We start from the raw sequence: 14,646 nt of genomic DNA, 5'->3' as shown, positions 1-14,646 counted from the left end.
TAACCATATACTGCTTCCAACAGATTAATTCTAAGGTAAAATTTTAAGATAAAAATAGCAATTAAAATCACCACCAAAAAAAAAAGAGTGAATTACATTGGTTTGAATTTTAAAAACATGATTTTATGGGAATCTAAAATGCAGCCCTTTGTTTAGATCCAGCGACAAAATCATTTTGAAAGAAGGAACTTATTCTAATTAAATAGAAGTCTGCCCAGGCATTCAGTGTGATATTATGGCAGCATATGCTTTGAATACTTAAAGCAAAATCAGTGCCAGCACCACACAGGCAAGTTAATCTTTCCTTTTTATCTTTATTTTTGCAGATTCAAACCAGGGGCAAAACAATGCTTGAAAATAACACACTAAAATTTTTCAGAACTAGTTTTTGTGACTGTACTGAAGGTCAAGCTCTGCCCTGGAAGCACTAAGCTCTTAGGTTTAGTTTTCCATGAGAGACATGCTGATTAGAAATCGATAGCACCTGTTATAGAAACATATATACAGAAATATCTTCCCTCTATGGAAGCGGTGTACTGCCTAATGACAAAGCAAAGGGCTCTGGGCAAGAGGAAAATCTCGGGGCTGGAACTCACGCCTGGTGCAGGAAGGCTCGTGCATTCCCATTTACCCTGCCTCTTCACATCTCTATTATGCTCTCATTGTGTAACGTAACATCGATAGAATTAAAATTTGAAATTTTCAAGGTCACAAATTGTTGTATTTGTCCTCAAATTTCATTGCTACCTGACCCAAGTGTTAAGTCTATGGGCTTCAACCCACCACCCTAACCACCAGCAGAAGGCTGCCTGGACTCAAAGGTGCTCATGTGAAATCTTATGGATGAGTGCTCTTACTAAAACATCATAGATTATAGACTCTGCCTTTCAATCTATATACTTCTAATACACTGAAGCTGGTTAGAGAACAGTAAGATAATCAGACATCAACTGAGAGACCAAGAAACCAACAAAAAGAATGGAAGGAAACTCACATACTCTTTGATGAGAAACTCTTTTCATTACTACTCTATGGCTTTATGCTTTATAAGAATATGGCTAATTTGCAAATGCCCTGATTATTATTTGTTTATAATCAATGTGTTGTATGGAAACCAAGGTAGCTGCCATTTGAAACATTTGAATTCAGCACAGAATGACTGGTCATCCTTCCAATGAACCTGAAACACTAATGACAGATTCATGTGGAGAATAAAAATATAATCATCCTCTTTCATCTAGTTTTACAAGCCTATCTGTAACAAAACTTACACTTATGTCGACTTTCTGAACTATTATTAATACCAATACTTTTATAGTTATCTATACAAAATCTCTATATTATGACATTTCTTCACTGTGGAATTTTTCCTCTTAGATACAAAATACCATGAGAACAGCTTCTACTAGGTTTTTGGACAAAGATGTATATAAATTATTCATAAAATATTACCCCAATCATAGAAACAAACAGAAATCAAAAAATGTGGGGAAATAATCAAAAGGGTAACTGTGATTATTTCTGAAATTGTGTTTTTTTCCATATGCTTTAACTGCATTTTATGTATCTTCTAAAATGCAAATTCCTTGGCCTCATCCTTGAAAACACAAATATTATTTTAATTTTTAAAGAGCCTTGGGTAAAACAAAATATGAATGCCAATGCTTTCAAAACAATATAAAAGATAATGCGCATCCTGGAAATAATAAATTTAGGGATCTTTCCAGAAGTTCCGCAAATTCGAGATGCAAGTACCTTCTGGCACCACATAACCACAAATCGCTTAAAGAGAGATTTTCCCTTCGCAGCACAATGAACTTCTTCTTGTGATGAGCAACAAAAAACCTTGAACTGAATTCAATTTCAGGAACATAAAGTATCACTGACATCAAGTGAAACCAGCCAGTAAATGGCATTACGATGCTGAGTGCTAACTCTAAGAAAACAGAAAGCTTATCATCCTATTTTTCCACTGTTTATATTTAAACCATTACAAATGGCCTAAGTATGCACCTGCTATCTAAACTTCTTTTGCTAGGTCAAGCCCTTCCAAGCAGGAAGCTGAGGGCTGGGTTATTTTTAAAATGTTCTAGCGGGCTCACACTCCCTCTCAAACTTTCTGAGACTAATCTCACCCAGTTTCCTAGAAAAATTCCTATTCTCCTCGCTCAGGGATGTCCGCCCGAAGCGCACATGCACACGTTTGCCAAAACCCAGAGATATCCATGCAGCCGCCCTCTTACTGCATGCTCACTGCGTGCCTGGTACTGTGACAGTCACTTTTCATGGATTATCTTATCTAATCCTCACAACAGCTGACAGGGTTAGAATTAATTATATCGATTTTAAAGATGAGAAAATTAGATTCTAAAGCTGGCTCAAGATGGGCTCAGCTGGGCAAGTCCATTCTACCTCCTTTCTTTATTTACTTGTTTATCGAATGTCTAGGATGTCCATTCTATGTCTAGAATGTACTATTCAAGAACAGAAAAGACAGCCCGTGATCCTGGGGTAGCTTATCTGAAATTCGAATTTAAGTGTCCTCCTGGACTTTTATGTGCTAAGTCAACTGGTCCTTTTGCACCGGGTGACCACGCAGTAGCATGTGCCAGGTTGACCCTGTGGCTAGTCTGATCCCTCCTGGCATGGCTGGGCTGGGATGCGGTGACAGGAGATGGAGCAGACTCTGAGGGACACTGGGATGGAGACCTCCGGGGACAGGCATCCCTGTAAACAATACCAAGGTGCTGCCTCCTACCAGGTTGGAGGCAGCTCCCACCATGAGCTATCTCTGCCAATTTGCTCAGTGGCTTCTCACATCCATGAGGAGAATCTATGTCATTTGCCAAAAGCCAAGCACCTGCAGTGCATGTGCCTATATGCCACGCTGTCCTATTCATGTGGCTCCACGGGCTTCCTGAAACAAAGGAGACTCTTCCAGTCAGGCTCACGGGAAAACCTTTTCCAAAATTCTTCAAAGTTGAATAGGGGATTCAAGACCCAGCTATACTCACTGAGGCCACATTTGTACCTTCCGCCCCAGCAGGCATGGCCTTCCCCTTCGGCTAAGAGTGAAGGCTCATTTTTCCTAAGGGTTAGTTTTACCACTCTTTTGTGTCCTTGCCCGAATGTGGGTATTGGAAACAAATCTGCTACAAACTCAACCCATCTTCCCCTGAGGGTCCTCCCAGATGCAGAGGGTCCCTATTTGGTCGTTCTCAGGGGGTGTGGGTGGCACCTGACAAAAAAAAAAAAATCATGCAGAAAGCATAGAAATGAAGGTGGATGGCAAATGTGCTAAGAGAACAAAGCAGAGCAGGGCTGGAGGAGCTCAGGCCCACGGAAGGACCCTGGAGCCAGATCTCCCCACTACGAGTCTGGGTTCACCAAATAGACAAGTTGAGTGCATGGGTAGCTAATGTTCCAGAAATGTAAAGAAGTTTGTCACCAAATCCCAGAGGCAAAGCAAAGAACATTTTACAGTTGTGGGCAATATAAATAATTCCATCACCTGCCTGGCCTATGAGAGATAGAAAAAGAGCTAGTTCATGAGGGATGTGGGAACACAAGGCAAAGGGTGTGTTGGGCAACACCCAAGGTGCCAGCATTTGCCCAATGGGAGATACCCAAGGGGGGGGCATGTTAAAAAGATGATGTTAGGCATGGTATGAAGAAGGAGGACAAAATCTTGAGGCCAGAGGACCAATTAAAAACCGTTGAAACACTACTAGGTATTTACCAAGGGATAGAGGGGTGCTGTTTCGAAGGGGCACCTGTACCCCAATGTTTTCAGTGGCACTGTCAACAATGGCCAAAGTATGGAGAGAGCCCAAATGTCCATCAATGAGTGAGTGGATAAAGAAGATGTGGTATATACTTATATACACACACACACACACACACACACACACACACACACACACACACAGGAATATTACTTAGCAATCAAAAGAATGAGATCTTGCCATTTGCAACTACGTGGATAGAACTAGAGAGCATTATGCTGAGTGAAATTAGCCAATCAGAGAAAGACAAATATACAACTTCACCCATATGAGGAATTTAAGATACAAAACAGATGAACAAAAGGGAAGGGAAGCAAAAATAATATAAAAACAGGGAGGGGGACAAAACATAAGAGACTCTTAAATATGGAGAACAAACAGAGGGTTGCTGGAGGGGGTATGGGAGGGGGGGTGGGCTCAATGGGTGAGGGGCATTAAGGAATCTACTCCTGAAATCATTGTTGCACTATATGCTAACTTGAATGTAAATTTAAAAAATAAATTAAAAATAAATAAATAGGTAAAATAAAATCCCTTGCAACATAAAATTCAGGCTCCCAGTGATCAAATCTGATGGAAGTCAGCCTCTGAAATCCCCAGGGAGCTGAAGTGAGTAAAAGTACACAAGTAAGCCCAACCCATCCGTACTCATTGTCTACTCAGAAAAATCAAAAGACTTGCAGGTGACATGTTCAGTGCTAGGAACTAAGCCAACCTCTACCTCCTCATTTAAAGCTATGTTCTGACATCTCAATGTCTTTGAGTGTTGGGTGGTACACAAGGTTTCCTTGAGATCTGAGAGCAAAAGGAACAGTTCTAGAAATGGTTCTGTGTTGATCTAGAGTATAAACCAGATTTAGCTTCACTTAGGTATATATGGAAACTGCACATCCACTCTTGCTATGAAAGATGTGTTTTATAATCTAGTAAATTTGATACATCACTCCAGTGCCCAAAGTGCTTTCCTTGAGTTCTAGAAGAGTCCAAATCTACAAATGGCCTCTTTCTTCAAAGTTAGTAATTTTCCTAAGAGATGGGATGTGGTATGTTTTATAAATTATCCTCAAAATACATTGGCAGGATGAATATTTGAATGGAAGGATTGTGCCTGTTCTCTAAGGAAGTAATGGTAAATATGAGGGAAACAAGTCAGGGTCTGTTCTGACCATCTTCTACAGCCTCGTCGTCAAACTGCAATGTCAAGTACTGACCTGGATACAGAAGCATGTGCACCTGAAGAGAGGAAATGTAACAGTTTCCTTGAATTCCCAATTGACTAGTAAATGGTCTAGTCAAAGTCACATTGGAATGGACATGAACATCTCGACTCAAGAATTTTACCAAAGAATGTACTGACAAGTTATGATGAGGTTTCTGGAATCAAAATGCCTGTCTGAAATCTGAGTCCAGTTTTCCTAATATGACCCGACTCAGTCCCCTCATCTCTAACACAAGGATGGTGACAATACCTATCTCTCAGCTTTCATGGGAAGTAAATGGATGAATTCATGTTAGAACAGTTGAGCACCTAATAAACACTTGCTATGCAAAGCAGTCATCATTTTATTATTAGTAGACACTCAAAGGCACCTTATGCCATATTTCCTTCTTGGAAGAAGCGTTACTTCTTTCTATAGCAGAGAAGCTCACGTGTAACGGCACAGATGGAAAACGAAATCCAGAATGATCTGCAGTGACAAAACAGAAGATCTCTCACCTTGCTCCTACCACAAGTTCTTTCTGTCCTGGGTCAATTGTTAACTGCGAGAAATCCACAGCGTTCTTCGCTCTGAACTCCCGCAACCAGGGGCCAATTTCTAAATAGAAAAAATAAATACATAAAAAGATAAAAATGAATGATCTTTCCTCCAGGAACCGCAAAAAGTGCACATCAGGTAGCAAACATCACATTGCAGAAAGGTTTGGTGGTTCCCTGACATGACTTTTCAGGGGAGACTAGAGGTTTCCACCAGAATCTCACAGAGTCCACACTGAGAATGTGTAAAACACAGAGGGCAGCCACCCAGTAAAGCAAGCATGGGTGCTTGGGTGTGATTTACAAGCTAGATGTGCATTTCCCTTTGGGTTCTGGCCTGGGCAGAAAATCACATAGCATCCACATCTTCATCGAAGGAATACTGAATGCAAACTACACCCCCTCCTGGTGTCCCCCCTGGCAAGAACTGAAGACTTGAGAAAATCACAAGGCCCTCCTTGGGACCCAGGACAAACCCAGGAGCCCCATTTCCCTTCCTTCAAGTGGACACCTCATGTCCCTGTACTTTGGTTTCCATCCTGGTCCCACGACCAGGCATGTTAAACACATTCAGTGTTTCCTAGGTGAGAAATCCAGTTACTTCTAGCTCTCATTGGAATGTTTTTGTCCCTGAGGGAAATCAGGAAATAGCCACTTTTTAGAGACAGGTTTTCCACAAAACTGTTAACTCCGATGACATGACCGCCAGCCTAGAATCTGATTATTACTACATGACAGCTCTGAAGAGAGACAGAATGCTGCTTCACAAACCATTTTTGCAACTTTCATGAGCACATTTCTGAACACCAAAAAAAAAAAAAAATCCATGAGTTCCAGTTGTGCCTCACCTCATCATTATTCCTGACAATTAGCCATGTTATTTGTCATTTTTCTTGGATTTATGATCTGAGTGATATCACACTAAGTAGGCACATGACAGATGTCACATCAACAAAGTTACAAAACAGATCTAATGTGGAAATATGCTTACATCCCATAACATGTCCTGTACACAGGCCTTTGTTGATGTGATCAGGATGGATTATTTTCAAGAAATGGCTCCGCCTAATAAATACAGCATTTCTCTACTATTGATGGTCATGAACAAAATGGTCTGTTCTGCATAAAGGAAACCAGGGTTGAGTTCTAGAGAGACCTATCTTTGGGTTTTGAAATTTTAATGTGTATCTTGATCCTTTTTTTTATGTTTTTATTTATTTTTGATACAGAGAGAGACAGAGCATGAGAGGGGGAGGGGCAGAGAGAGAAGGAGACACAGAACCGGAAGCAGGCTCCAGGCTCTGAGCTAGCTGTCAGCACAGAACCCAACGCGGGGCTCGAACCCACGAACGCGAGATCTGACCTGAGCTGAAGCCGGAGGCTTAACTGACTGAGCCACCCAGGCACCCCTCTTGATCCTTTTTAGAAGTTTATATAAATGTATTCATTTTACAGCCAAGTCATTAAAAAAACAATTAGAGCAAAGTACGTACAAGGCCCTGGAGCTATAAAAACTTGTTAATAAATAGTCTGTTCCAGGAACTCGCAATTCAGTTGGGAAACTTGCATTAGTATCTTCTTGAAGCACAGTATCTATGAATACGAGGACATTACTTCCTGTAATGTTACAGGAAGTACTCATGCATAGAAAGGAGTGAAGACTGAGATCCTTGGTAAAAAGAAGGGGGTGATGGTCATGGAGGGGGGTCACTTGTGGGGAAGAGCATTGCCTGTTATATGGAAACCAATTTGACAATAAACTATAAAAAAAAAGAAAGAAAGAAAAGAAAGACCAGACAGTGCAGATGTATTATAGAAAAGACATATTCTAGGATGCCATGGTGCTCCCAGGGCCATAATGGGTGCTGCCCACCTTCCTGTCCTTCAGTTCTCTGTTTCTGGGAGACAGAGTCGAAGGCTCTTTTGTCTTCAAAGCTCACCTGGGTGTCTGTGGCACAGGACCCAGGCCCCTGAATGTGTGGAATGAATGAGCAAGAAATCAGGAACTGAATTCAAGGAGAATTAAAAATGAAGCAAAAGAGGGAAAAAAGAAGAGAGGGGAAAAAAAGCAACGGTAATTCAAGAAACTATTGGGATGGATAACTGACAGACGCATTTAAATATAGCTGTAAGAATATTTGCTCACAGGTCAACAAGCTTGGACAGGGCTTCATCTGTGACAGAGAGGCTTTGAAAATTCCCAGGCAAGTACTTGGTACATCAAAGCAGGCATCCTAGGAATGTGAATGGGCCACTGGTGGGCAGGAAAGAGTAGAGAGTGGGGGCAGGAATGTTAGATTTTAAAAGTACCACCATGCACTTTAAGTCATCACTGTTCAATGGTGGTTATCAAAGTGCAGGAGGCAGAAGTGGTGGGGGCGTCTCCGGGGCTTGATACCTAACCAGAGAGGAGAACAAGGCAACGAATTGAAGATGACAAAATCGTTCCAAGACAGAAGGAAGCAGAAAACAATGTTGAGTGGGATACAGGCATCAGGGGTAAGGCTGGTCTTGAAGAAAGATGATCAGTTCGGGTGAACTATGGAGAATGTCCTCTATGAAGAATGCCCAGAGCCATGGCTGAGCATGGCCTGGACCCAGAAGTGCAAGTAGAGCTGTTTTAGTACAAGAGCTTCATCAGAGAGGGGAGTGAGGACCAGAGGCCCTGGCAGGACTGGTGTTCCAGGCTCCTGAGTGCCCGTCCCAGGCTCTGCTGCCCAAAGCTCACAGCAGCCAGAGCTGAGCACACATGTTGTATTCAAGGTGGTGAGAATGAGTAGGTCGCATGAGTCAAGGACGGAGGGCCATGGGCTGACCTTTCTGATAGAGGAGTGGAAATGTGAGCCACATACAGGAAGAGAGGACTGAGAAAAGACGTCAGAAGAAAATCCATGAGCTCCCCTCCTGTGCAGCCATCTTTCTTTAAAGTTAGACGAACAGGAAGCATGTGACCAACAGGGACCAAAGTGAAGAAAGAGTGAAGAAACATACTTCAGGTTTTGGTTCTTGTGCTGAGCAACAGGAAGGGTCACACGACTTCCTGAAATGCCCCCTATAATAAAAAGAGGCCTGTAGATACAGAAAAACCAGCTAACAACATACAGTTCCATCAGTCTTGCTCCCTTTTCTGTATTTAAATTTCCAAAGAGCTTCCCCACTAAAACTGTACATTTTTTATGGTTAACATTAGATAAAAGTTGGATCATCTGCACATCTTCTTCTTTTTCAATATTCACCGGGGCATTCCTCCAGGTCTGGCTCTCTCAACTTCACATATCACGTGACCTGTATCTGAAACCACACCATGAAGCCCTGGGGTGGAAGCTAATGCACTGACCCATCCCTAACCGAGAATGTGCCTGTCCCAGACGCCTCTCCTTGCCACTTCCCTGTAAGATCAGAGGCTGGTGCTGTCTCCTCTGTGCCAAGACCAGCCGCTGCTCCTCTGCTCATGCCACCTCTTCTTTCCTCTTTGGTCCCTTCAGTAAATCAACTCTTTTCTCCTCTGATATCTCCTGTGTTACCAGCCCCCTTCCCTTTATCTGTAAGTGCATGCATAGTCTCTCACTTTGAAAAATCTTTTAAGGGTCACCTGGGTGGCTCAGTATGTTGAGCATCTGAATCTTAATTTTGGGTCAGGTCATGATCCCAGGGTGGTGTGATCGAGCCCCACTGAGTGTGGGGCCTACTTGGGTTTTTCTGTCTTTCTCCCTTTTCCGTCCCTCTCCCCTGATTGCTCGCTCACGCTCTCTCTCTCTCTCTCTCTCAAATTAAAAAAATAATAAAAAACATTTTAAAATGTTCATTATATTCTTCTGTTATGATAGTGTCAAACATCTCGACACAATGTGTAGTAAACTCTTGGGTAAAATTTGTCAGAAGAGGCAGTTGGCTTAGTTTCACAGGTAAGTTTCAACAACCCCTTAAGGAACATGGAAGGTCAACTTTATGAAACTTATTTCAGAGATTAGACAAAGAGGTACAGCTTCCTAACATAGTTCCGAGGTGAATAGGATCCTGATGATCTTGCTAGCAAGGCTGCACAAAGACATGATGGAGAATCATGGGCCACCCCCATTTAAAAGTATGGCTGAAAACATGGTTAAGGAAAGACATCTATAAGCAAATCACACACACACGCACCCCTCCACCACACACACACACACACACACACACACACACACACACACACACTGCTTCACATGGGACAGAGTTTATTCCAGAAACACAAGGAGGGATGCACAAGTTTAACATAGAAGCTCTATCAGTAGAATTTGCCAGCACAATAGCAGAATCCAATAGCAGCACTGAGAAATCATCAGGGCTGCTTTCTAAAGAATCAGAAAATGAACAGCTACAGACACAGAAGGCTAGGAGAGCACAGTGGCAGGTACAGCAGGTGAGGACAAAGTCTGAACAAGGGGCAAGTGGAGGCCAACAAGCTGGGCAGTTGCCAAAGAAAGATCAGAACAAGGAACGTGAGCCAGGGTCAGCACAGAGCACGTGGTAGGTTGAGAGATACAGTCGTTACTAACATTAACATTACTACACACTCACTTCTCCCAAATAGTGGACCTTACCTTTTTCCTCCTAGGTCTCTCTACTGATTTTGCTGAAAAGAACACAGGATGAAAGAGAGCTTAAATATGGCAGCCAATGTGACAACTGTTTGGAGGTCAAGTAGTAACACAAAACCTGTAACTTCAAATGGAATACTTTGTTGATAATTCTTAATATTTGACAGTAATCATTTGTGTGAATCTTTTTATTACACAAATATGGGTGTTAAAAAACAGCCTCTCAGGGGGGCCTGGGTGGCTCAGTTGGTTAAGCGCCCAACTTCGACTCAGGTCATGATCTCACGATCTGTGAGTTCAAGCCCCACATCAGGCTCTGTGCTGACAGCTCAGAGCCTGGAGCCTGCTTCCGATTCTGTGTCTCCCTCTCTCTCTGCCCTCCCCCACTCACACTCTGTCTCTTTCTCTCAAAAATAAACAAACATTAAAAACATAAAATAAATATAAAAAACAGCTTCTATCAATAACTTTCTACTGCAAAATTAGTTGCAGTGACACATATTTGCCTTCTCTTATCATTGCATAAGCACCCATATGATTGTTTTGTAAATACTCTAATAAAATCTAAAAAAAATAAAAAATCTGATTTGATTTTTAAAATAACCCAGTGTTACAGTTTCAAGAAATAACTTTCATGAACATATGTCACTATTAATCAATTTGGTCCAAATGATGGCATATATAAACTAGAGATTAGCTTACAAATTCAAGTTAGTCACCCCCACCAACTCTACAAAATAGAAAAATTTAAAAACAAAATAAAAGTGGGGAGCCTGGGTGGTTGAGCATCTGACTTCAGCTCAGGTCATGATCTCAAAGCTCAAGGGTTCAAGCCCTGTGTAAGGCTCTGTGCTGACAGCTCGGAGTCTGAAGCCTGCTTCAGATTCTGTGTCTCCCTCTCTCTCTCTGCCCCTCCCCTATTTGTGCTTGTGCTCTGTCTCTCTCTCAAAAATGCATAAACATAAAAAATTTTTAATAAAAAAATAAAATAAAAAATTCACACACTGTAGAAGATATTGAAGGAAGTTATGGTTGTAAGCCAAGCAAACCTTTTAGAGCCTGAGAAGTAAGAATCAAGGGAGATTTTGGTGTTGAAGACCAGCACTGAAATCTGAAACCAGACTGCTGTCTCCTCCATGGACTGAAGCCGGTGGCGCTCACTGCCCAAGACCATGCTGACTAGTGGACAAACACTGAGCAGTGACCGCTCCCGGGTCAGACATGAGTGGCTCTGGGTAGCCTGGTCCATTCTTCACTCCAAACTTCAGTCAATGAAGAAGTCCAGTGAGCAGGATTGAGAATCTTTTTAGGGGGGACTTGAAACCCGCATCTGAAAAACCTTAGCATGTAGCGTCCTGTACCCCATATTCGGAAAGTAACAAGAAGAAAAAAATCACCGTCCTCTTCATTTGGAAAGTGAATTGATTCCCGTTGTTATATATTGTTAAATAGAAACTGCTACCCACTCAGTTTAATCAATAATACATTTATTGCTTTTGTTGTTGTTATTATTAACAACCATGAGTTACATGTCAGTTAAGATCTACAGAAAAAAAAAAAAACATTCCCATTGTCACTAGTTAAGTTTTATGATCCAAGGGTCTTGGTATAAGGGAGGGAGGAGAAAATGCCAATGACCATGCACTCATCTGCTTTACTGGAGCAAAGAACAGGCACGCACGGGCAGCTCAGTCGGTTATTAAGCGTCAGACTCGACTTCACCTCAGGCCTGACCCCAGGGTGCAGAGCCTGCCTGGTATTCTCTCTCTCCCTCTATCTGTCCGTCCTCCACTTGCTTATGTGCACAGGTGCTATCTCTCTCAAAAAATAAATAAATAAACACTTAAAAAAAGAATTACTTTATGGAAGCAAAGAACATTCTGAAATGACAAGGAAAGGGTGATGCAGACTGGAATGGCAGTGTAACCCACTCAGCTCTGGCACGGGGGGAACAGGACACTGTCCTTAAAATGCAAGGGTTGGTTCCTCCCCTCCTCCGGACGGGCACTCTTGCTGGCTGGGAACCGGGGCCAGAAAGGAAGAGCAGAGGGACCTCTTGTCTGAGCATCCCAGAAGTTCTCCTTGCCTGACCGCTCCCCACGTTGTGAAAGAATCCACTCTACATCGGAGATGCCTATTACTCTTCCAAGGTGGCATCCATCTCCCTTCCATGGATGCCACTTTCAGCTTCAGCACATTACATGCACACTCTAAGCAATGCAATCCGAGCCAGAACATGATTGGAAAACAAAGGAGCGGAATTTTCAAGAAGCCCTCAGAACAGCATGGCAGATGTATGCTCCGGACCACTGCCACTTTCCTTCCTTTTCTTTTCCTGCTTTTCCCAGGCATGTTCTTCCAACAACAGCCCCTCAGAGCAAGGTGAGCCTGATTCACTCAGCAGGTCACAGCACCTGGTGCTGGCTTTCATCTACCTGAGTCCTGCCTGAAGTTCTTTAAGGGATTACAATAGATTTCAGTTCCAAAGTCATGTGTGTGTCGAATATCAGGCTAAAGCAAAACACCAGGAAGGGAAGACACAAATCCACAAACATTTATACTTGGGGGGAGGGGGGGTGGATATATATATAAACAACCAATATCTCTTTTAACACACTTTTTTTGCTATTACTATATTATCAGCATTTACTTAGCTTCAGGAACTGCATTACATACTTTTACATGCTAACAATTTCTTATTTTATTTAATGATTACAATCCTGTGAAACCAGAGCTATAATCTTTCTTATAGAAATAAAAGATGTAAAAATTAAAAACCCTGAGTGTTTAAAAAGTCAAACAACTTGCCAAATGTAACATAAGTGGTAAGCAGCTAAGCTGGGATTTAAACCCACGATAGGACTAAGGCAGTGTTGCCATAAGGTCCGAATTAAAAATGCATTTTCCCAGGAATATATAAAGTGCATTAATCCTTAGCACCTAGTAATATATCAGCATGGAATAAATTAGCGGAAACAGTCGTTACCACTCACCAAAAGAGAGCAAAATTAGACAGAAAGGGAGAGATGGTGATTTTCATTTGGAGACAGGCAAGTTCCCACCCAAGTTGCCCATTGGGCAGGGCACAGCCAGAAGGAAGTTTCCGCAGAAGAGCAGAAAGAAACCAGGGTCCACCACAGACAAGAAGGCATCTGGAGGAAGAGGATCCCAACAGTAGAAATTTATCTCCATCATTTCTTTCCAAGACAGGTCCTGGTCATACCAGCTAATGTGCAAATGTGCCAGTTCTCTCTGCCTTACCTGAACTTTCTAGAAAAATTGAAAAATATCAAGCCAATTTTGTTTCTCCGAATGTATAGACTTCAATGACTCTCACTATAATGTCTATTTAGGACTCCGTAGAATCAAAATAGGAGAACATAACTATCCTGCAGTCCACCCCCACCCTTTTCTTTATAGTTGATAAAACCAAGGGCAAAGAGGTTATATGGCTGCCCAACGTTATATGCCAATGAAGGCAGAGTGGAAAATCTGAAGCCCTGTGATTTCTTTGCCAATCTGTTTTCTTCTCCATCACAGCAAGAGTAGAATATCCATCCAAGTGAGAATAATGGTAACATTTTTAGGGACTAAAATGTCTATATCTAGATTTAGATCTCAATTTATTCACCCATATATTGGGATGTGTGTATGTAAATACATGTGTTTATTCACACATATATACACACATAGATACATAAATATGCATATTAAGTATCTATTTACATATATATTTATACCTAGATGCAGACATACATAGTTCCACATATTTATATCTAGGTATAGGTGTCAATATTTTCATTCATATATATACATATATATAACATATGTATTTACAAAGAAGTATGTAAGAGATATGAAAAAACATACATACATAAATTATATACTTAAGACAACCTTAGAGAAAAAAATGTCTCCAAAGCTTGCTATAGGAAATGATCAAAATGTTCAATTGATGTGACTTTTAAAAATAAAACAAAAATATTCAATAATAACCAATTAGGAAAAGTAAAACACTTTTAGACCAGTAAAAGCAGAAAGGATCCAATGCACCAAGAAGACACAAAGCGCCTTTCATTTACATTTTTACTTGTAAACATGCCACATAAAACACAGTCTTCTCAAATGCACAGACTGCTTTTTCCCATCATTTCTAGGTTTAGTTGTGTAACCGCTCAACAGGGGTCAGGTGCTCCATTAAGTCTCTTCCTATGTTTTCTTCCCAATGACATTTTAAACACCGAATCCTTTTCTTCACACATTCACCATTGGAAAAATCCACTAACTGCAAGTTTGCAAAATATCTGTGCTCTGGAATTGGGTGCTTCTAAAGTTCACCACTTCATCTTAGACAACGTGCCTGGTAGATGTCTTAAGAATCCAAATCACAAAACAAATAATCCAGTGAAGAAATGGGCAGAAGATATGAACAGACACTTCTCCAAAGAAGACATCCAAATGGCCTACAGACACATAAAACGATGCTCAACATCACTCATCATCAGGGAAACACAAATCAAAACCACAC

At 41.4% G+C, this 14,646-nt stretch overlaps 1 protein-coding gene across 1 annotated transcript in view; it reads right to left on the bottom strand.

Annotated features, from left to right (window-relative positions):
• SEMA5A (semaphorin 5A) overlaps window positions 1-14,646 on the bottom strand; it is a 364,913-nt gene that overhangs the window by 254,074 nt on the left and 96,193 nt on the right. The window contains exon 3 of the mRNA XM_029941086.1: window positions 5,503-5,602. Within this exon, the coding sequence (XP_029796946.1) occupies window positions 5,503-5,602 (100 nt within the window). The remainder of the gene's footprint in view (window positions 1-5,502; window positions 5,603-14,646) is intronic.

The sequence above is a fragment of the Suricata suricatta genome, chromosome 6, assembly GCF_006229205.1.
Source record: "Suricata suricatta isolate VVHF042 chromosome 6, meerkat_22Aug2017_6uvM2_HiC, whole genome shotgun sequence".
Classification (NCBI taxonomy): Eukaryota; Metazoa; Chordata; class Mammalia; order Carnivora; family Herpestidae; genus Suricata; species Suricata suricatta.
The sequence above is the reverse complement of the archived record's forward strand: the minus strand, read 5'-3'. Positions and strand labels throughout refer to the sequence as shown.